The sequence below is a fragment of the Erinaceus europaeus genome, chromosome 15 (genome assembly GCF_950295315.1).
Source record: "Erinaceus europaeus chromosome 15, mEriEur2.1, whole genome shotgun sequence".
NCBI classification, from domain to species: domain Eukaryota; kingdom Metazoa; phylum Chordata; class Mammalia; order Eulipotyphla; family Erinaceidae; genus Erinaceus; species Erinaceus europaeus.
In genome coordinates, this window is record NC_080176.1 from 21,786,896 (window position 1) to 21,809,502 (window position 22,607).

The following is a 22,607-nucleotide window of genomic DNA, read 5'->3' on the forward strand; positions in this document are numbered from 1 at the left end:
GTCAAAGATTAGATGTCCGTATGTGTGGGGCCTCATTTCTGGGCTCTCAATTCTATTCCACTGGTCAGTGTGTCTATTCATGTTCCAGTACCAAGCAGTTTTGATGACAATGGCCCTATAAATACAGTTTGAATTCTGGGAGTGTGATGCCTCCGGTTCTCTTCTTTTTTCTCAAGATTGTTTTGGCAATTCTAGGTCTTTTCTGGTTCCAGATAAACATTTGTAGCATTTTTCTATTTTCCTAAAAAATGTGCTTGGGATCTTGATGGGGATAGCATTAAATTTGTAGATGGCTCTGGGTAATATATTCATTTTGATGATGTTAATTCTTCCAACCCATGAACATGGAATATCTTTCCACTTCTTTGTGTTTTTTTCAATTTCTTTGAGTAGTGACTCATAATTTTCAGTATGCAAGTCTTTCACTTCTTTGGTTAGGTTTACTCCTAGATATTTTATTATTTTTGTTGCTATAGTAAAAGGAATTGATTTCTGGATTTCAATTTCTTCTAACTTAGTGTTTGCATAGAAGAATGCCACTGATTTTTGAATGTTAATTTTATAGCCTGACACCTTACTGTATTGCCTGATGATTTCCAAAAGCTTCTTGCTGGATTCCTTAGGTTTTTCCATGTATACTATCATGTCATCTGCAAATAAGGAGAATTTGACTTCTTCTCTTCCAATCTGTATGCCTTTAATTCCTTGCTTCTGCCTGATTGCTATGGCAAGAACTTCCAACACTATGTTGAATAGTAATGGTGATAGTGGGCATCCCTGTCTAGTACCTGATCTGAGTGGAAATGCTTCCAGTTTTTCACCATTGAGTATGATGTTGGCTGTAGGTTTGCTGTATATAGACTCCACTATCTTCAGGAATTTTAACCAGAGCACTGCTCAGCTCTGGCTTATGGTGGTATGGAGTATTGAACCTGGGTTGGAGCCTTAGGCATGAGAGCCTCTTTGTATAACCATTATGCTATCTGCCTTCTGCCACCCTTGTTGTTTGCTATTGTTGTAGTTATTATTGTTGTCATTGTTGGGTAGGACAGAGAGAAATGGAGAGTGCAGGGTAAGACAGAGGGGGAAAGAAAGACAGACACCTGCAGACCTGCTTCACCGCCTGTGAAGTGACTCCCCTGCAGGTGGGGAGCCCGGGGGCCGGCTCAAACCGGGATCCTTACACCGGTTGTTGTGCTTTGCTTCGCATGTGCTTAACCCACTTCGCTACCACCTGACTCCATAGAAAACATTTTTAAAATTTTATTTATGTATTCATGAGCAATGATAGGAGAGAGAAAGAACCAGATATCACACTGGTACATGTGCTGCTGGAGATTGAACTCAGGACCTCATGCTTGAGAGTCAAAAGCCTTGTCCACGGCACCACCTCTCAGACCACCTTAGAAAACATTTTAAAAAGATTTTATAGGGGAGTCGGGCGGTAGCACAGTGGGTTAAGTGCAGGTGGTGCAAAGCACAAGGACCAGCGTAAGGATCCGTGTTCCAGCCCCCGGCTCCCCACCTGCAGCCCCCGGCTCCCCACCTGAGTCACTTCACAGGCGGTGAAGCAGGTCTGCAGGTGTCTATCTTTCTCTCCCCCTCTCTGTCTTCCCCTCCTCTCTCCATTTCTCTCTGTCCTATCCAACAACGATGACATCAATAACAACAATAACTACAACAACAATAAAACAACAAGGGCAACAAAAGGGAATAAATAAATAAATATTTAAATAGAAAAGAAATAGAGAAAGAAAGAAGAGAGAGGAGAGACGCCATAGCACAGTTCCACCATGCATGGAGCCCCCCAGGCACTGCGGTCAGAGCACGGGGTTGCCCTGCCCCTGTGGGAGAGGGACCCGTTCCTGCCAGCCCCTCTTTCTCCCACCCAGACCCAGAACAGCGGCAAGAGGATGAAGGAGGGCGCCCACATCAACCGCTCACTGCTGGCCCTTGGCAACTGCATCGTGGCGCTGAGCGAGAGGGGCAGCCGGCAGTATGTGAACTTCCGGGACAGCAAGCTTACCCGCCTCCTCAAGGTAGCACAGAGCCCCCGGGATCCCCATCAGTCCCCAGCACTGCATGCACTGGCTTCTGTCTTTAAAGAAAAAACAAAAACTGAGCGCAGCGGGTTAAGCGCAGGTGGTGCAAAGCACAAGGACTGTGTAAGGATCTTGGTTTGAGGCCCCAGCTCCCCACCTGCAGGGGAGTCACTTCACAAGCGGTGAAGCAGGTCTGCAGGTGTCTATCTTTCTCTCCCCCTCTCTGTCTTCCCCTCCTCTCTCCATTTCTCGCTGTCCTATCCAACAACGACGACATCTATAACAACAACAATAATAACTACAACAACAATAAAACAGCAAGGGCAACAAAAATAAATAAATAAATAAATAAATATTTTTTATAAAAGAATAAAAACTGGGGGGCCGGGCAGTAGCACAGCGGGTTAAGTGCATGTGGCGCAAAGCACAAGGACTGACATAAAAATCCCGGTTTGAGCCCCGGCTCCCCACCTGCAGGGGAGTCGCTTCACAGGCGGTGAAGCAGGTCTGTAGGTGTCTATCTTTCTCTGTCTCTCCCTCCTGTCTAGATTTCTCTCTGTCCTATCCAACAACAATGACTGCAATAACAACAACAATAAACACAATGATAAAACAACAAGGGCGATAAAAGGAAAAAAAAAAGTTTCCAGGAGCAGTGCATTTGTGGTGCAGGCACCGAGCTCCAGCAGTAACCCTGGAGGCAAAAAAAAAAAAAAAGAATTAAAACTAATGGAGTGGAGTGGTGGCGCACCTGGTTGAGCACATGTTACAGTGCACAAGGACCTGGGTTCAAGCTCCTGGTCCCCACCTGCAGGGGGAAAGCTTCACGAGTGGTGTAGCTTGGCTGCAAGTGTCTCTTTCTGTCTCTGTCTCCCTCTTTCTCACTCTTTCTGCCTGTCCTATTCAATAAAATAGAAAGAAAAGAGAAAAAACAGATCTTGTGGGACAGCATAATGGTTCTGCAAAAGATTCTCCTGGGTGACTGTGCGGTGGCACACATTACAATTACAGAGCACAGGGACCTGGGTTTGAACCCCTGGTCGCCACCTGCAGGGCGGAAGCTTCATGAATGGTGAGGCAGGACTGTGGATCTCTTTCTGTCTCTCTCCCTCTCTATCGCCCCTCCTTCTTAATTTCTGGCTGTCTCTATCCAATAAATAAATAAATAAAAATAATGGTCTGGAAGGTGGCGCAGTAGATAAAGCATTGGACTCTCATGCTTGAGGTCCTGAGTTCAATCCCTGGCAGCACATGTACCAGAGTGATGTCTTATTCTTTCTCTCCTTCTGTCTTTCTCACGAATAAAGAAATAAAATCTGGTTGGGGAGACAGCATAATGGTTATGCAAAAGACTTTCATGCCTGAGGCTCTAAGATCCCGGGTTCAATCCCCTGAGCCACCATAAGCCAGAGCTGAGCTCTGGTCTTTCTTGCTGTGTCTCTGCTCTGGTCATTTTCCCTGTATCTCTCTCTCATTAAAGTAATGTATATAAAATACATGAAAAATAAACTCTTTAAAATAAATAATTTATTTAAAATTTAAAAATTTTAAATTTTATTTATTTAAAATAAATAAATAAATAAATAAATAAAAATAAAATAAATGGTCTGGGAGATGGTGCAGTGGATAAAGCATTAGACTCTCAAGCATGAGGTCTTGATTTCAGTCCCTGGCAGCACATGTACCAGAGAGATAACTGGTTCTGTCTCTCTCCTATCTTTCTCATCAATCAATAAATAAAATCTTAAAAAAATATATAGAAATAAAATAAAAGAATAGGAAAAAGAGGGGCAGGGGATAGATAGCATAATGGTTCTGTAAAGAGACTCTCATGCCTAAGTCTCTGAAGTCCTAGGTTCAATCCTCACCACCATCAGCCAGAGCTGAGCAGATTTCTGGGAAAAAAACAAAATAAAAAAAGGGAAGGGGACCGGCAGCAGGAGGGCTCAGTGGATGTACACAGGACTTGCAAGCAGAGGCTGGGTGATGGTCTCTAGCCTCACTCAGAGCTGGGCTCACCTCTGACAGCAGGGACAGATGGGTGGAGTGGTGGGCAGCAGCCTAGCCCCGACCCCTGCTATCCAGGGACCTGAGTGGGCCGGACAAGTGGGGGCTGTGTCCAGCTCTGCTCCTCCGACAGGATGCCTTGGGGGGTAACAGCTGCACGGTGATGATAGCCCACATCAGCCCGGCCAGCTCACACTTTGAGGAGTCCAGGACCACGCTGCTGTATGCCCACCGTGCCAAGAACATCAAGACCAGGGTCAGTCTGGGGCCAGGGGGAGGGGGGCCAGGAGCTGGTAGGGGCCAGGGGCTGGAGGGATGGGCTGGAAACAGAGGCTGGAGCTAGGGGCTGGGGGGACCAGGGCTGGGGGACAGGGGGTAGGGGACAGGTGCTGGAGGACAGGGGCTGGGGGACATGACTCTGGCCAGAGTACTCTTCCTCAGGCTCGGGGACCTGCTTGAGCCCTGAGGCCAAAGGAAGCACATGCCCAGGGAGCTGAGAGGTGGGGCATGGTATATCTCCATCTCTGTCTCTCTGTCTCTCCATCTCTGTCACTGTCTTTCCCTCTCTGTCTCTCACCCCCGTCTCTCACTGTCTTTCCCTTTCGGTCTCTCAGTCTTTCCCTCTCTGTCTCTCATCTCCTGTCTCTCACTGTCTTTCCCTCTCTGTCTCTCCCCCCTCTGTCTCTCACTGTCTCTCCCTCTCTGTTTCTCACTGTCTTTTCCTCTCTCTCATCCATCCCGTATCTCATTGTCTTTCCCTCTCTGTCTCTCACCCCTGTCTCTCTCTGTCTCTCACCGCTGTCTCTCTCTGTCTCCTCATCTCTCACCCATCTCTCTCTGTCTCCCCCTCTCTATCTCTCACCCCCTGTCTCTCTCTGTCTCTCCCTCTGTCTGGAAGTTGAGAGCCACGGGGAGGTTTCCTCAACCTCCCACTTGAGAGCCAGGTGCACAAACACCACACACCCTCCTGTGACCCCCATGAATGATTCTGTCTGGCTTTTGTCCCCGAGTCCAGCCACCTTGTCCCCAAGGTGTCCCCAGCAGTGCAAGTGGGTTTGGGGGTGTTGGCGGGCGGGCACCAACCTCATACCCCCAGCCCCCGCCCCCCAGGTGAAGCGGAACCTGCTGAGTGTGTCCTACCACATCGCACAATACACAGATGTCATCTCACAGCTGCGGAGGGAAATTGAGCACCTCAAGGCCAAGATCGACAAGCAGGAGAAGGAGAGGGCCCCCCCGGGAGCCCCGGAGCCTCAAGGTGCTGCTGCCCCTGGCCCCACCTGGGCTCTGGGAGGTGCTGGGCCCAGGGCTGGGTGCTTCTGTCCATGGGAGAAGGCCTGACCCCCAGCCAGCAAGGTGAGAGCCAGCTGCCAGCACCTGGCAGGAACCCGAGCAGAGGCCTCTCCCGCAGCCCCTGCACCCGCCCGTGACACGGAGGAGGACCAGTGCCAGCAGCTGGGCAGGATCCGGGCGCAGCTCATTGGGGCCTTCAGGGAGCAGCTGGACCTGCGGCGCAGCCTGGGTGGACTGGAGAGCACCCTCGCAGAGCTGCACGTCCACCTGTCCCGGCACCTGCTCACCATTGCAGAGTCAGTGCACACCCGCTCCTGCTCTCCAAGAACCCAGCACCCAGCCAGCACCCAGCATGCACACCTATCCAGCACCCACATTCACCTAGCATCCATCCATCATCCATCATCCATCCATCCACCCATCCATCATCCATCCATCATCCATCCATCCACCCATCCATCTATCCATCCATCATCCATCTGTTCATCCATCCATCATCCATCCATCCATCCATCATCCATCCATCCATCCATTATCCATCCATTCATCCATTCATTCATCCATCCATCCACCATCATCCATCATCCATCAGTCCATCCATCCACCATCCACCATCCACCATCCATCATCCATCATCCACCATCCATTCATCCATTCATCATCCATCATCCATCCATCCATCCACCATCTACCACCCACCATCCATCATCCACCCATCCACCATCCATCCATCCACCATCCGTCATCCACCATCCATCCATCCATCCATCCACCACCATCCACTATCCATCCACCATCCACTATCCATCCATCCATCCATCATCCATCCACCATCCATCCATCCACCCATCCATTCATCCACCATCCATCCATCTGTGAGGTCAGCCTGAGGCACCCTCTCCAGCCTGGGTAGAGATCCTGATCTGACACCCCTACCCCCACCCCACCCATCCCCATTGCTCACCTGGGCTGTGTGGGAGGATACACCTAAAATAATTTCTTTGTGTGCTCTTTGCCCGGTCAGCTGGGCCCAGCCCCACTCTGCTGAAGGTCAGAGGCCCAGGGGTCACCCACGGCTCTTGGGGACCACCCTTCACCTGTCACCCAGGGGTCTGGGCAGGAGGTGGGGATGGCTTGGCAGATCAGGGCCCCTGGGTGGGCAGCCCTGACCCGCTGACCCCACTGACCCCCACTGGCCCCAGATGACCCTGACTGACCCCAGCTGACCCTTGCTGACTCCTGCTGAGCCCAGCTGACTCCCGCTGACCCTGGCTGACCCTGGCTGACTCCCATTGACCCCGGCCAACCCCCACTGAGCCCAGCTGACTCCTGCTGACCCTTGCTGACCCTGGCTGACCCCAGCTGACCCCACTGACCCCGCCCTGCTGTGGCTTCAGCTGGGAGCGGGAGAGGACCCAGCAGGTGCATCAGGAGCCAGGGAAGGACGGGGACACACAGGACGGGGAGGGCACGGAGCCACACGAGGTGGTGCTGGCCCGGGAGGAGCTGATGGCGCTGCTGGAGGAGCAGAGGAAGACGGCCACCCTCAAGGTGGGAGCAGCAGGTGCCAGGCCACCCTGACTGCGCTCTCAGGGGCCCAGGGGCTGAGTCTTGCTTATTCTTTCCTGGGGGGGGGGGTGTGGCACCTGGTATGGAGATACCCATCCCCCTTATGCTCTTTTTGAAAAGCTAATCTTATTAATAATGATAATCTTATTTATTTGTTTATTTATTTACTTATTTATTCCCTTTTGTTGCCCTTGTTGTTTTATTATTGTAGTTGTTTTTGTTGTTGTTACTGATGTCGTCGTTGTTGGATAAGACAGAGAGAAGAGAGTTGGGCGGTAGTGCAGCGGGTTAAGCACAAATGGTGCAAAGCACACGGACCAGCGTAAGGATCCCAGATTGAACCCCTGGCAGGGGATTCGCTTCATAGGTGGTGAAGCAGGTCTGTAGGTGTCTTTCTTTCCTCCTCTCTGTCTCCCCCCCTCCATTTCTCTCTGTCCTATCTAATAACGGCAACATCAATAACAACAACAACAATAAAAAACAACAAGGGCAACAAAAGGGAAAATAAATAAATATAAAAATATTTTTAAAAGGGAGTCGGGCTGTAGCGCAGCGGGTTAAGCGCAGGTGGCGCAAAGCACAAGGACAGACATAAGGATCCCAGTTCGAACCCCGGCTCCCCACCTGCAGGGGAGTCGCTTCACAGGCGGTGAAGCAGGTCTGCAGGTGTCTATCTTTCTCTCCTCCTCTCTGTCTTCCCCTCCTCTCTCCATTTCTCTCTGTCCTATCCAACAACGACAACAATAATAACTACAACAATAAAACAAGGGCAACAAAAGGGAATAAATAAATAAAAATAAATATATAAAAAAAGAAAAATATTTTTAAAAGACAGAGAGAAATGGAGAGAGGAGGGGAAGACAGAGAGGGGGAGAGAAAGATAGACACCTGCAGACCTGCTTCACCGCCTGTGAAGCAACACCCCTGTAGGTGGGGAGCCAGTGGCTCGAACTGGGATCTTTACACCAGTCCTTGCACTTTGCACCACATGCGCTTAACCCGCTGTGCTACAGCCTGACTCCCTATTTATTTTATTTTAATGAGAAAGAGTAGATACAGAGGGAAAGATGCTGAAGGAAATAGAGATCAGTACACCGGCTCAGTTTTTGGCTTATGGTGGAGCTGGGGATGGAACCTGGAACCTCAGTATCTCAGGCTTGAAAGGTTTTTGCAGAACCATTATGCTGTCTCTCCAGCCCTTTATGTTCTTTTTAAAAAATATTTTTATTAGGGGTCGGGCAGTGACACAGCGGGTTAAGTAAGTGCACATGGCGCAAAGCGCAAGGACCGGTGCAAGGAACTGGCGCAAGGAACATGAAGCAGGTCTGCAGGTGTCTGACTTTTTCTCCCCGTCTCTGTCTTCCTCCTCCTCTCTCCATTTCTCTCTGTCCTATCCAACAACAATGACAGCAGCATCAACAACAACAATAGTAACAACAATAAACAACAAGGGCGACAAAGGGGAAAAAATAGCCTCCAGGAAAAGTAGATTTGTAGTGTAGGCACTGAACCCCAGAAATAACCCTGGAGGCAAAAAAAATCTTTTTAAAATTTATTATTGGATAGACAGAGAGAGATTGAGAAGGGTGGGGGAGACAGAGAGGGAGAGAGACAAAGAAACACCTGCAGCCCAGCTTCACTGCTTGTGAAGCTTCCCCCTTGCAGGTGGGGAGCAGGGACTTGAACCTGGATCCTTGTGCACTGTAATGTGAGCACTTAACCAGGTGTGCCACTGCCTGGTCCCTCCTTCTCCTCCTCCTCCTCCTCCTCCTCCTCCTCCTCCTCCTCCTCTTCTTCTTTTTTTCCCTCCAGTTTCTGGGCTTAGTCTTGGTTCTGGCATTATAAATTACATGTTTCTGGTGGCCTTTTTTTCCTCGTAGGACAGAGAGGATTTGAGAGGGATGAGAGGGGTGGGGTGATAAAAGAGGGAGAGAGAGAAGTGGTCTGGGAGGTGGCGCAGTGGATAAAGCGCTGGATTCTCAACCATGAGGTCCTGAGTTCAATTCCTGGCAGTACATGTACCAGAGTGATGTCTAGTTCTTTCTCTCTCTGCCTATCTTTCTCATGAATAAATAAATTCTTAAAAAAAAAAAAAGAAGAGGGAGAGAAAAAAATATTTAAAAAGAAGAGGAAGAGAAAGACAGACATCTGTAGCCCTGCTTCATCACTCATGAAGCTTTCCCCCTGCAGGTGGGGTGTGGGGTCTCAAACCTGGGTCCTTGTATATCTCCTTGCACTTAGTACTATGTGCACTTAACTGAGTGCACCACTGCCCAGCTCCCCCCCCCCATTTATTTGTTTAACTGGGCACCTCCTGCATGGCTCCACTCCTGGGCTCCTGGGGCTACTTGCCTATTCATCTTTATAATATCTGTCTATCTATCTACCATCTGTCTGTCTGTCTGTCTGTCTGTCTGTCTATCTATCTATCTATCTATCTATCATCTATTATTGCTACCAGGGTTGCTGCTGGGATTCGGTGCTGGCACAGTGAATCTACTGCTCCCAGCAGCCATTTTTCCCTTTGTGTGTGTGTATTTTATTTGATAGGACAGAGAGAAATTGAGCAGAGAGGGGGCTGGGTGGTAGTGCACTCGGTTAAGCACACATAGTACTAAGTGCAAGGACTTGCACAAAGATCCAGGTTTGAGCTCTTGGCTTCCCACCTGCAGGGGGGAAGCTTCACAGGTGATGAAGCAAGTTTTCAGGTGTTTCTCTCTCCCTCTCTATCTCCCTTTCTCTCTCAATTTCTCTCTGTCCTATCTAAATGGAAAAAATGGCCTCCAGGAGCAGTGGATTTGTAGTGCTGGCACCAAGCCCTAGTGATGACCCTTGAGGCAAAAAAATTTAATAGTTTATTATTATTGTGTTTTATTTATTTATTTTCATTTTATTTTTTAATTTTTAATTTTTTTTTATTTTTAACCAGAGCACTGTTCAGCTCTGGCTTATGGTGGTGTGGGGGGTTGAACCTGGGACTTTGGAGCCTCAGGCATGAGAGTCTGTTTGCATAACCATTATGCTATCTACCCTCTGCCCTATTTTATTTATTTATTTATTTTTAAATAATTTATTTCTTTATTGGGGAATTAATGTGTATTTACATTCAACAGTAAATACAATAGTTTGCACATGCATAACATTCCCCAGATTCCCATTTAACAATACAACCCCCACTATGTCATTCATCATCTTTCATGGACCTGTATTCTCCCCACCCACCCACCCACCCCAGAGTCTTTTACTTTGGTGCAATACGCCAATTCCATTTCAGGTTCTACTTGTGTTTTCTTTTCTAATCTTGTTTTTCAACTTTGGCCTGAGAGTGAGATCATCCCATATTCATCCTTCTGTTTCTGACTTATTTCACTCAACATGATTTTTTCAAGGTCCATCCAAGATCGGCTGAAAACGGTGAAGTCACCATTTTTTACAGCTGAGTAGTATTCCATTGTGTATATATACCACAACTTGCTCAGCCACTCATCTGTTGTTGGACACCTGGGTTGCTTCCAGGTTTTGGCTATTACAAATTGTGCTGCCAAGAACATATGTGTACAGAGATCTTTTTGGATGGATGTGTTGGGTTCCTTAGGATATATCCCCAGGAGGGGAATTGCAGGGTCATAGGGTAGGTCCATTTCTAGCCTTCTGAGAGTTCTCCAGACTGTTCTCCACAGAGGTTGGACCAATTGACATTCCCACCAGCAGTGCAGGAGGGTTCCTTTGACCCCACACCCTCTCCAGCATTTGCTGCTGTTACCTTTTCTGATGTGTGACATTCTCACAGGAGTGAAGTGATATCTCATTGTTGTCTTGATTTGCATTTCTCTGACAATCAGAGACTTGGAGCATTTTTTCATGTGTTTCTCGGCCTTTTGGATCTCTTCTGTGGTGAATATTCTGTCCAAGTCCTCCCCCCATTTTTGGATGGGGTTATTTGTTGTCTTGTTGTTGAGTCTGGCAAGCTCTTTATATATGTTAAACTCTTATCGGATGTATGGCATGTAAAGATCTTCTCCCATTCTGTGAGGGGTCTCTTGGTTTGGGTAGTGGTTTCTTTTGCTGTGAAGAAGCTTTTAAATTTGATGTAGTCCCATAGGCTTATACTTGCCTTAGTCTTCCTTGTAATTGGATTCGTTTCATTGAAAATGTCTTTAAAATTTATGCGGAAAAAAGTTCTGCCAATATTTTCCTCTAAGTATCTGATAGTTTCTGGTCTAACATCCAAGTCCTTGATCCACTTGGAATTTACTTTTGTATTTGGTGAAATACAGTGATTCAGTTTCATTCTTCTGCATGTTTCAACCATTGTTTCCAACACCATTTGTTGAAGAGACTCTGCTTTCCCCATGTAATAGTCTGGGCCCCTTTGTCAAAGATTAGATGTCCATACGTGTGGGGCCTCATTTCTGGGCTCTCAATTCTATTCCACTGGTCAGTGTGTCTATTCATGTTCCAGTACCAAGCAGTTTTGATGACAATGGCCCTATAATACAGTTTGAGATCTGGGAGTGTGATGCCTCCGGTTCTGTTCTTTTTTCTCAAGATTGTTTTGGCAATTCTAGGTCTTTTCTGGTTCCAGATAAACATTTGTAGCATTTTTTCTATTCTCCTAAAAAATGTGCTTGGGATATTGATGGGGATAGCATTAAATTTGTAGATGGCTCTGGGTAATATATTCATTTTGATGATGTTAATTCTTCCAACCCATGAACATGGACTATCTTTCCACTTCTTTGTGTCTTTTTCAATTTCTTTGAGTAGTGACTCATAATTTTCAGTATACAAGTCTTTCACTTCTTTGGTTAGGTTTACTCCTGGATATTTTATTGTTTTTGTTGCTATAGAAAAAGGAACTGATTTCTGGATTTCAATTTCTTCTAACTTAGTGTTTGCATAGAGGAATGCCACTGACTTTTGAATGTTAATTTTATAGCCTGACACCTTACTGTATTGCCTGATGATTTCCAAAAGCTTCTTGCTGGATTCCTTAGGTTTTTCCATGTATACTATCATGTCATCTGCAAATAAGGAGAGTTTGACTTCTTCTCCCAATCTGTATGCCTTTAATTCCTTGCTCCTGCCTGATTGCTATGGCAAGAACTTCCAACACTATGTTGAATAGTAATGGTGATAGTGGGCATCCCTGTCTAGTACCTGATCTGAGGGGAAATACTTCCAGTTTTTCACCATTGAGTATGATGTTGGCTGTAGGTTTGCTATATATAGACTCCACTATCTTCAGGAATTTTCCATCTATTCCCATTTTTTGTAGTGTTTTGATCATAAAGGGATGTTGTATTTTGTCAAAGGCTTTCTCTGCATCTATTGATATGACCATGTGGTTTTTGGTCTTGCTTTTGTTGATGTGGTGGATCACTTTGATTGATTTACGTATATTAAACCAACCTTGCATGCCTGAGATAAACCCCACTTGGTCATGATGAACAATCTTTTTGATATACTGCTGTATCCGGTTGGCTAGAATTTTGTTCAATATTTTCGCATCTATGTTCATCAGAGATATTGGTCTGTAGTTTTCTTTTTTGGTTGTGTCCCTGTCTGCTTTTGGTATCAGGGTGATGTTGACTTCATAGAAGCTGGCAGGGAGTATTCCAGTGTCTTCAATCTTCTGGAAGACTTCTAAAAGTAGAGGTATTAGTTCTTCTTTGAAAGTTTTGTAGAATTCATTTGTAAAACCATCTGGTCCAGGACTTTTATTTTTGGGAAGATTTTTGATAACTGTTTCAATTTCATTAGCTGTGATGGGCCTGTTCATGTTATCCACTTCCTCTTTACTTAGTTTTGGAAGTTGGTAGGTATCTAGGAAATCATTCATTTCTTCCAGGTTCTCTAGCTTGGTTATTTATTTATTTTTAATATTTATTTATTTATTCCCTTTTGTTGCCCCTGTTGTTTTGTTGTTGTTGTAGCTATTATTGTTGTTATTGATGTCGTTGTTGTTGGATACGACAGAGAGAAATGGAGAGAGAAGGGGAAGACAGAGACGAGGAGAGAAAGACACCCGCAGACCTGCTCGAACTGGGATCCTTACGCCGGTCTTTGTGCTTTGCGCCAAACTACACTTAACCCGCTGCACTACTGCCTGACTCCCCTATTTATTTTATTTTTGAGAGAGATGCAGAAACACCAGAGCACTGCTCAGCTCTGGTTTATGGTGGTGCAGGGGATTGAACCTGGGACTTAGGAGCCTCAGGCATGAGAGTCTGTTGCATAACCATTATGCTGTCTCCCCCGCCCATTGTGTTTGCTTTAGAGAGAGAGAGGCAGACTGTGGCACCAAAGCCCCCTGCAGTGTGGTGGGACCTGGGTCTCACAGGGCAGAGAGCACCCTCCCCTGATGACAGTCCCGAGAGCCCCGGCCCCGGGATGAGGCGTGAGCAGCCCCTTGAGGCTCCAACCAGGGACATGCGGTTGTCCCCCCAGACATGTTCCCGACTTCAGCTTTCCCCTGGGGACAGACACACAGCCCCCTCTGGCAGCTCCTGCAGGGGGACACAGCACCGTGAGGGGTGGGTGGCCTTGCCGGGAGCTCTGGCACCAGATGGCTTCCAGGAGGAGGTGACAGTGGGAGCTGGTGGGTAACTACCTGAGCCCTCCTGGTGGTCAGTGGGCCCTGAAGCATTCTATTCGTGTCCCCACGTCCTCGTCCCATCCCCACTCGGTCCCTGTCCTGTTCCCACGCCTGTCTGTGTCCCCATCTTTTACCCTGTCCTTATCCTCATCCCGTCCCTGTCCTGTCCCTGTGTCCTCATTCCCATGTCCCTGTGTCCCCATCCCCATGTCCCTGTGTTCCCATGTCCTTATCCCATTGTCCCCATCCCCCTGTATTCTTGTTCCCTTGTCTCCCTGTCCTTATTCCTGTCCCCTTTTCCTGTCTCTCTGTCCCCGTCCCCCATTGCTTATCCTGTCCCTGTCCCCCTTTCTCCCTGCCCCCTATCCCGCCTCCTTGCTCCCCTATCCTGTTACCTGTTCTCTGTCCCCCTGCCCCTTGTCCTTGTCCCACTGTGCCTGTACCTCATCCCTCTCCCCTTATCCCTGTCCCTGTCTCCCTGTCCCTGACCCCATCCCTGTCCCCTTGTTCTTGTCTCCCTGTTCCCTGTCCCTGTCCCCCTGTCCCTGTCTCCCTGTCCCTGTCTCCCTCTCCCTGTCCCATCCCCCATCCCTGCTCCGCTGTCCCTGTCTCCCTCTCTGTCTCCCTATCCCTCTCCCCTGTCCCTGTCTCCCTCGCCCTGTCCCATCCCATCCCCCTGTCCCTGTCTCCCTCGACCTGTCTCCCTATCCCTCTCCCCCTGTCCCTGTCTCCCTCACCCTGTCCTGTCCTGTCCCCCGTCCCTGTCCCATCCACCCGTCCCTGTCCCCTGTCCGTCTCTGTCTCCCTGTCTCCCTGTCCCTCCTGTCCCTGTCCCTGTCCCTGTCTCCCTCTTCCTGTCCCCCGTCCTGTCCCCAGGCAGGGCTGGAGCGGCAGCTGGCCCAGGCACAGAGGAAGGCTTCTCAGCTGGAGCGGGTGCTGCCGCGGAGGGCCTGCAGCGTGGAGCAGCGTGAGGAGCTGCGTCTGCTGTGTCGAGCGCACGAGCTGGAGCTGGACCGAGGGCACCACCTGCTGCACCACCAGGCCCTGCTCATCCGGCTGGGCCAGCGGCACCGGCAGCTGTGCGAGTGCCTCATCCGGGACCAGCGCCGGCTCATCCAAGGTGAGCCCCACCCTCACGGCGCCCGCCTCCCTCCCCATCTGTCCCGGGTTTGAAACCCTCCTCCCCCCTCAGAGGCTGGGCTGGCCGTGCCAGAGGCCCTGGAGCAGCGTTACCAAGTCTACTCCCGCGAGCTGGGCGAGGGCACCCTGGACCGGCTGCTAGTGCTGCACTCGCTGATGACCAGCTCCCTGCGGGTGAGGGGGGCACAGAGGACAGGGGGAGGGTGGGGGCAGGGGAGGATTGGGGGGGTTGGGCAAGAGGGCATGGTGACAGTAAAGGGAGGGCAGAGGGGCAGGGAGTGGGAGGAGGACAGAGAGCAGAGGGAGGGTGAGGGGCAGGGGGAGGGCTGGGGCAGGAGGAGGGTAGCAGGGTGAGAAGGGGAGCAGAGGACCAGGGGAGGGCAGGGTGTCATGATGAGGGGTCCTGTGGTGTCAGATTGAGGGGTGTCACAGTGAAGGCAGAGCCCCCTCAGGATGTCAGGGTGAAAGCCGGGCCCTGGGGTGTCATGTGGGCAGGCCTGCTGCCAAAGGTGCCAGGTGGGCACAGGCTAAAGGCAGGGCAGCAGCGGGGAGGACTCATGGGTGCTGGATGGGTTTCCTGCCAGACTCTTCAGGGTGCTCTGCCCACCTTGTCCTGTGGCCCCGTCTCTGCCCCCAGGCCTCACCTTGCACGGAGCACCCGGGCTGGATAGGGTGGGGGGACCAGAGCCTCCTTGGGCAGTTTTCTTGTGTCAGGGTCTTCCCTCCATGGCTCAGTCCCTTGGCCTATGTCCCCAGGACAGGTCCGGCCTGGGCATGTCTCCGTCACCTGAGGAGCCCAGCCGGGAGCTGCAGGCTGACAGGAAGGACCTGCCCTGGGGTGCCCGGCTCCAGCTGCCGCCCACGGTGCTGGATTCTGATGGGTAAGATCCTGGTCCTGGGTGGTGTGTGGGCAGGAGGGCCGGGCTCTGATGCCACATGTGTCCCCCGCAGGGACAGCCCCGAGTGCTCCGAGGACGTGCCATCCCAGAAGCGAGACTGCCTGTTGCCTGCAGCCTCCATGCGTGTCCTGCTGACACCACCCAGCCATGAGGTGGGTGCACCCTCCCTGGCCAGTCCTCACCTGAGGCCCTGCAGAGACCCCGTTTCCGTCCCAGGGGACACGGGGACCCCCAGCTCCTGGGAGTGGTCCTTGCACTCAGCTGGGGACTGGGGGCCTTTGTGAGCCTGTTGGGGCTTCCCAGCCACCCCGGGAGGGTGCCCCTCAGTGATGGGGGAGCCGGTGAACCCCCAGGTGCTGGGCACAGGGACACTGGGATTCCTGTCCTGCTTTCTGGTCCTTGTCTCCATCTTGAGTGAGGGGTCCCAGGTGTCAAGGTGAAGGGTGTCAGATGGCAACATGATGGGCCCCAGGTGTCAGGGAGAGGGCTCCTGGGCTGCCAGGTCTCGGGTCTGTTTCTGGGGTCCCACTAGGAGCCCCCACCCTTCTGCACTGTCCTCTCAGAAGCCGGACTGCCTGAGTGTGCAGAACCTGATGTCCAAGCTGTGTTCCCCGGGCAGCCTGGACCCCGGGGCCCGGCTGAGCCCACAGGCGCTAAGGGAGATGGCCGCCAGCACCAGGAGCATCGGCCGGATAGCGGCCACCCGGAGGAGCAAGGCCCAGGACCGTGAGGCGGGCAGTGGCCCCTGGCTGCACCCGCCTGCCATGGAGCCCCGTGACTCCCAGGGCCCCAGCCCCGCCGACCGAAGGGGGCCAAGGGGCAGCCCAGGCAGGGACACCTCGGTGGAGAGGACGGCCAGGAAGAAGCACTCACCCTCCTTCCTGGGGAGTGGCCAGCCGGTGGGTGCTGCAGGGAGGTCAGCACCTCTGTGTTACTGGGGACACCCCAGCCCTAGGCACACACCCAGGGTCCCCACCTCCCTGTCTGCAGCTGTGGGTCCTCAGGCTCAAGGCCACACACCCAGCTGTTCAGAGTGCTTTGCCTTAGTGATGATCTTATTCTTTGCTGCCAGGGTTATTATTGCTGGTGCTGGGTGCCAGCACTATGAATCCACTGTTCCCTGAAACCTTTTTTCCCCTCTTTCTTCCTTCCTTCCTTCCTTCCTTTTTTCCAGCCTCTCTTTCTCTCTCTTTTCTGTCATTTTCTTTCTTTGTTTCTTCCTTTCTTTCTTTTCTTTTTTTTTCTTCCAGGGTTATCACTGGGGCTCAGTGCGTGCACTGCTCCTGGAGGCTTTATTTTCCCTTTTGTTGCCCTTGTTTATCGTTGTTTTTATTGTTGTCATTGCTGTAGTTATTGTTGGACAGGACAGAGAGAAATGGAGAGAGGAGGGGAAGACAGAGGGGGAGAGAAAGACAGACACCTGCAGACCTGCTTCACCGTCCGTGAAGCGACTCCCCTGCAGGTGGGGAGCCAGGTGCTCGTACCGGGATCCTTATGCTGGTCCTTGTGCTTTGCCATGTGCACTACTGCACGGCCCACATTTTTTTTAAAGAATTTATTTATTTATTCATAAAGAAGACAGGAGGAGAGACAAAGAACCAGGCATCACTCTGGTACATGTGCTTCTGGGTATTGAACTTAGGACCTCACACTTGAAAGTCTAAGGCTTTATCCAGTGTACCACCTCCTGGGCCACATTTTCTTTTTCTACAGATGTGGGTTGACTTTGTATCTATCACTATCTGTATCTATGTCTATATATATTTTTTGCCTGTTTTATTTATTTATTTATTTTTGTCATTTTCTCTCTCTCTTTCTGTTTTAATTGCTAGGACCGAGAGAAATTGAGAGGTGAGGAGATGATAGAGAGGAAGAGAGACAGAGACACCTACAGACCTACTTCACCACTTGCAAAGCTTTCCCCCTGCAGGTGGGGACTGAGGACTTGAACCTGGGTCCTTGTGCATGGTGGTATGTGTACTTAATCAGGTGAACCACTGACTAGACCCCTGTTTGTGTCTATATTAAAGATTTTATTTATTTATTTATTTATTTATGAGAAAGATAGGAGAAGATAAAGAACCAGACATCATTCTGGTACAGGTGCTGCTGGGGATCAAACTCAGGACCTCATGCTTGAGAGTCCAATGCTTTATCCACTGCGTCATCTACCAGGCCACAACCATATATATATATATTTTTAAATTATCTTTATTTATTGGATAGAGACAGCCAGAAATTGAGACAGAAGGGGGAGATAGAGAGGGTGAGAGACTGCAGCTGGAGAAGCTTCACCAGCGGTGAAGCAGGTCTGCAGGTGTCTCTGTCTCTCTCCTTCTCTAACACCCCCTCCCCTCTCAATGACTCTCTGTTCTGTACAATTAAAAAAAAAAAAAAAGAAGGGGGCAGAGGATAGATAACATAATGGTTATGCAAACAAACTCTCATGCCTGAGGCTCCAAAGTCCAGGGTTCAATCCCTGCACCACCATAAGCCAGAGCTGAACAGTGATCTGGTTTAAAAAAAAAAAGAAGAAAGAAAGAAAGAAAGAAAGGAAGAAAGAAAGAGGTCCAGGAGGTGGCGCAGTGGCTAAGGCACTAGACTGTCAAGCATGAGGTCCTGAGTTCGATCCCCGGCAGCACATGTACCAGAGTGATGGCTGGTTCTTTCTCTCCTCCTATCTTTCTCATGAATAAATAAATAAATTCTTAAAAAAAAAAAAAAGAAAGAAAGAAAGTCTGTTTAGGGTGGGGATAGATAGATAGCATGCTGATTCTGCAATAGACTCTCCTGCCAGAGGCTCTGAGGCCCAGGGTTCAGGCCCCAGCATCACCATCAGCCACAGCTGAGCAGGGCTCTAGGGAAACAAACAAGCCGTCATGCTAGCAGATTTGGGTGAGAAGTCCCCTCTGTGGGAAGGGAGAGAGGAGGGCCTTGAGGAGGGCCTAGTTCACTCACTCACTCATTCATTCACTCATTCATTCACTCACTCACAAACTCACTCACTCATTCACTCACTCACTCATTCATTCATTCACTCACTCACAAACTCACTCACTCATTCACTCACTCACTCATTCATTCATTCACTCACTCACAAACTCACTCACTCATTCATTCACTCACTCACAAACTCAGTCACTCATTCACTCATTCATTCATTCATTCACTCACTCACAAACTCACTCACTCATTCACTCACTCATTCATTCATTCATTCACTCACTCACAAACTCACTCATTCACTCACTCATTCATTCATTCATTCACTCACTCACAAACTCACTCACTCATTCACTCACTCATTCATTCATTCATTCACTCACTCACAAACTCACTCACTCATTCACTCACTCATTCATTCATTCATTCACTCACTCACAAACTCACTCACTCACTCATTCACTCCCAAACTCAATCATTCACTCACTCATTCATTCATTCACTCACTCACAAACTCACTCACTCACTCACTCATTCATTCATTCATTCACTCACTCATTCACTCTCATTCACTTACTCTCATTTACCCACTCACTCTCTCACTCACTCACACACTCACTCACTCCTTCTCTCACTCATTCACTCCCAAACTCAATCATTCATTCACTCTCACTCACTCATTCACTCATTTCTCGCTCGCTCACTCACTCTGGGGGCTGCCAACACCCTGCCCATGAGCTACTCTGCTCCTGCTGCTCCTCTCACTTCACTTCACTGTCCCTGTGTGACTGTCCCCCCACCCCAGGCAGCAGAGAGATTTCCGCCTGCTGCCCCCAAGGCCCCTGCCGACCACCTGCTGGCCCCCGTGCTCCTGCAGCTGCCCAAGTGTCCTGGGAAGAGCTTCCTGCCCGCTGTCCCTTCGGCCTCCAAGGTCAAGCCCAGCCTCAGCCTACAGACAGGTGCAGTTGGGGCTGTAGCCGCCAGCTGGCCTTGCACTCTAGGGTTGTAGCTGTGGGAGCCTGGGTCCTGGGGAGGAGTCTGAGGAGGAGCCTGGGTCCTGGGGAGGGGTCTGGGGAGGAGCCTGGGGCCTGGGCAGGTGTGTGGGGTGTGAGGACCCTCTAGGAATCTGGGGGTCCTTGGACTATGAGGGAGTATTTTGCATAGTAAGAACGAGACAGGCAGCGGGGATGGGGCACCTGGTGGCTGTACAGATGGGAGGCAGAGGCTCCTCTGAGCTGGACTGGGCACCGGCAGGTGTCTGCAGAGGTGAGGCCCAGGCAGGGCAGGGCAGAGGAGGCACTGTGCCTTGGCCCAGAGATGTCAGACTAGGGGCTGCACCTGGCTCCGGCCCTGCCCTGGTGTGACTGTCTCTGTCTCCGTGTCCGCAGACGAGGGCAGTCTCTCCCTCCCCAGCTCTTTATGGCACAGTAGCTGTCCCGCCAGGCCGGTGCTCCTGCCATGGGATGTGCGAGGTCAGTGCCAGGGGACGGAACCGCACCTTCTCCCACAGACCTCACACCAGAGGATGCTGGTACTGGGGCAGAGAGGGCCTAGGCGGCCCTGTAAGGGGAGCCCTGTCCCTCCCCAAGCTGGCCTGTCCATGCAGGGCCTCCCTGGACCCTACGCTCGGCCCTGCTCTGGGCTGCTGGGTCCCCAGGCTTCAGACCAGAGGGAGGGCAGGGGGGTGGGGAGTGGGGGCAGGGGCCTTCAACTTCCTTTCCTCTTTCTTGAATAGAGATAAAGAAGAATTGGGGTCAGGGGTGGTGCACCTGGCTGAGTACACGTGTTACAGTGGACAAGGGCCCAGGTTCAAGCCCCCGGTCCCCACCCGCAGGGGGAAGCTTCACGAGTAGCGAAGCAGGGCTGCAGGCGGCTCTCTCCCTCTCCCCTCTCAATTTCTGGCTGTTTCCATCCAACAAATAAGTACAAATAATAATAAATAAAAAGATTAAATTTTTAAAAAGAGAAATTGAGAGGGAATGGGAAGATAGAGAGACATCTGCAACCCTGCTCTACTGCTCATGAAGCTCCCCCTGCAGGTGGAGACCAAGGGCTCAAACCTGGGTCCTTGTGCCCTGTGATGTGTGCGCTGAACCAGGGCCGCCGCGGCCTTGTCTCCTCTCTCTGTCTCTCTCTCCCTCCCTCTTTCTTTTATGACTGGGGGCACACCCAGGTTACTGAGTAACCTCTCCAGGCACAGTTTTTCATTCTTTATTTTTGAGAGAGAGGGGAGAGTTGGGGAAACACCACAGCTCAGCTCCACCAGCCATGGAGCTTCCCCCAGGGTTATAGTGTCTTCCCATGTGGTGCTGGGGCCTGAACATGCTCCACCAGGCGAGCTCCCTCCCCCTGGCTGACATCTCTCCATCCCTTCTAGGATCCACAGACAGTGGGAGCTGCCACCAAAGCCCGCTGCTGCCCAGCAACCCAAGAAGGCAGCATGGTGGCAGTGCCAAGCATCCCAGGAGACCGAAGTAAAGGTAGCTCAGCCGGCAGAAGTCCTTCTCCTGAAAGAGGTCCGGACTCTTCCCTCCTTGCACTTTCAGTGGATAAGACAAGCCCCACCAAGTCCAGGGTCACTGTCTCTGAAGGAGAGTGTTACAGCAACACCCATGAAGCCAGGCCCAGGCTGTGGGGGACACATGGGCTCCTGGAGAAGCCAGCCAGGGGGATAGGGAGGGCAAGAGGGGTGCCCCCCACAACCTGTCCCAACGTCCCTCTCTGAGCCCAGCCTCCCAGGGAGCCCAGGGTTGGGCTCCGATGCTACACTCGGATCAGGAGAGAAAAAACACCCTGGAGCCCCATGAGAGCAGCCTCCCCACGGCCTCTGGGGGCCACCCTCAGAAGAAAGAGGCAGCTGGAGGGTCCAGCAGTGATGCACCTGGTTGAGTGCATAGGTTACAATGCACAAGGACCCGGGTTCAAGCCCCTGGTCCCCAGCTGCAGGGGGAAAGCTTCGCGAGTGGTGAAGCAGGGCTGCGGGTGTCTCTCTCCCTCTCTGTCTCCCCCTCTTATTAAAAAATAAGAAAAATGTCCTCCTGTCTTCCCCTCCTCTTTCGCTGTTTTTTTTTTTTAATTTTCCCTTTTGTTGACCTTGTTGTTTAACATTGTTGTGGTTATTGATGTCGTCGTTGTTGGATAGGACAGAGAGAAATGGAGAGAGGAGGGGAAGACAGAGAGGGGGGAGAAAAAGACAGACACCTGCTTCACCACTTGTGAAGCAACTCCCCTGCAGGTGGGGAGCCAGGGGCTCGAACCGGGATCCTTAAGCCAGTCCTTGCACTTTGCGCCACACTCGCTTAACCTGCTGCACCACCACTCGACTCTCTCTTTCTCTGTCTTATCCAACAACAACGACATCAATAACAACAACAATAATAACTACAATAAAACAACAAGGGCAACAAAAGGAAACAAACAAATATTAAAGAAAAAAGAACAAGGGAAACAAAAGGGAAAATAAATAAATATAAAAAATTTAAAAAAATAAAAAATAAAGAGGGGGCTGGAGCTGGCCTCTGTCTCACCTGTGAGTCCTCACTGAAGCAGCTTGCTACAGCCCTTCCCTCAGATCCTCCTGCACTGTGAACCATCTGTGGACTGAGTCCATGTCCTATGAGAAAGGCGTATTCATGGTCTGGGAGGTGGCGCAGTGGATGAAGCAGTGGACTCTCAAGCATGAGGTCCCGAGTTCAATCCCTGGCAGCACATGGACCAGAGTGTTGCATGCTTCTTTCTCTCCTCCTTTCTCATGAATAAGTAAATAAATAAATATTAAAAAAGAAAAAAGGAAGGACCTGTTGCTGCCTTTGCACTGTGCTTGTTATCCAGTTCCCCAGCGCTGTGACCCATGCACACATGATAGGCCAGACTCTGGGGCTGACACAAGAAAGTCACCTCAGCTTTGGAAGTTGGGGTCCATGCCAGCTTGGGAGAGCCCCCCAGAGCTGCAGGGCACACAGTCCCTCCGTTACATGAATGTGAAGGTGTGAAACCTGCTTCTGGCAGAAAGTGCTTGAATTGTCCTTGCTCGGGATCCACTGGCCCTGGGCAATTTTTTTTTTGCCTCCAGTGTTGGAGCTTGGTGCCTGCACTTTGAATCCACTATCCCAGGGG

At 50.5% G+C, this 22,607-nt stretch overlaps 1 protein-coding gene across 1 annotated transcript in view; it reads left to right on the forward strand.

Moving 5' to 3' along the window:
- Positions 1–21,583, forward strand: part of LOC103115346 (kinesin-like protein KIF19) — a 35,698-nt gene extending 14,115 nt beyond the window's left edge. Inside the window, exons 8-20 of the mRNA XM_060174115.1 lie at positions 1,893–2,039; positions 4,183–4,305; positions 5,160–5,307; positions 5,461–5,638; positions 6,740–6,893; positions 14,386–14,629; positions 14,702–14,823; positions 15,406–15,530; positions 15,601–15,700; positions 16,112–16,464; positions 19,297–19,450; positions 19,880–19,963; positions 20,869–21,583. Of these exons, the coding sequence (XP_060030098.1) occupies positions 1,893–2,039; positions 4,183–4,305; positions 5,160–5,307; positions 5,461–5,638; positions 6,740–6,893; positions 14,386–14,629; positions 14,702–14,823; positions 15,406–15,530; positions 15,601–15,700; positions 16,112–16,464; positions 19,297–19,450; positions 19,880–19,963; positions 20,869–21,216 (2,280 nt within the window). The 3' untranslated portion in view covers positions 21,217–21,583. The remainder of the gene's footprint in view (positions 1–1,892; positions 2,040–4,182; positions 4,306–5,159; positions 5,308–5,460; positions 5,639–6,739; positions 6,894–14,385; positions 14,630–14,701; positions 14,824–15,405; positions 15,531–15,600; positions 15,701–16,111; positions 16,465–19,296; positions 19,451–19,879; positions 19,964–20,868) is intronic.
- The last annotated feature ends 1,024 nt before the right edge of the window (positions 21,584–22,607 follow it).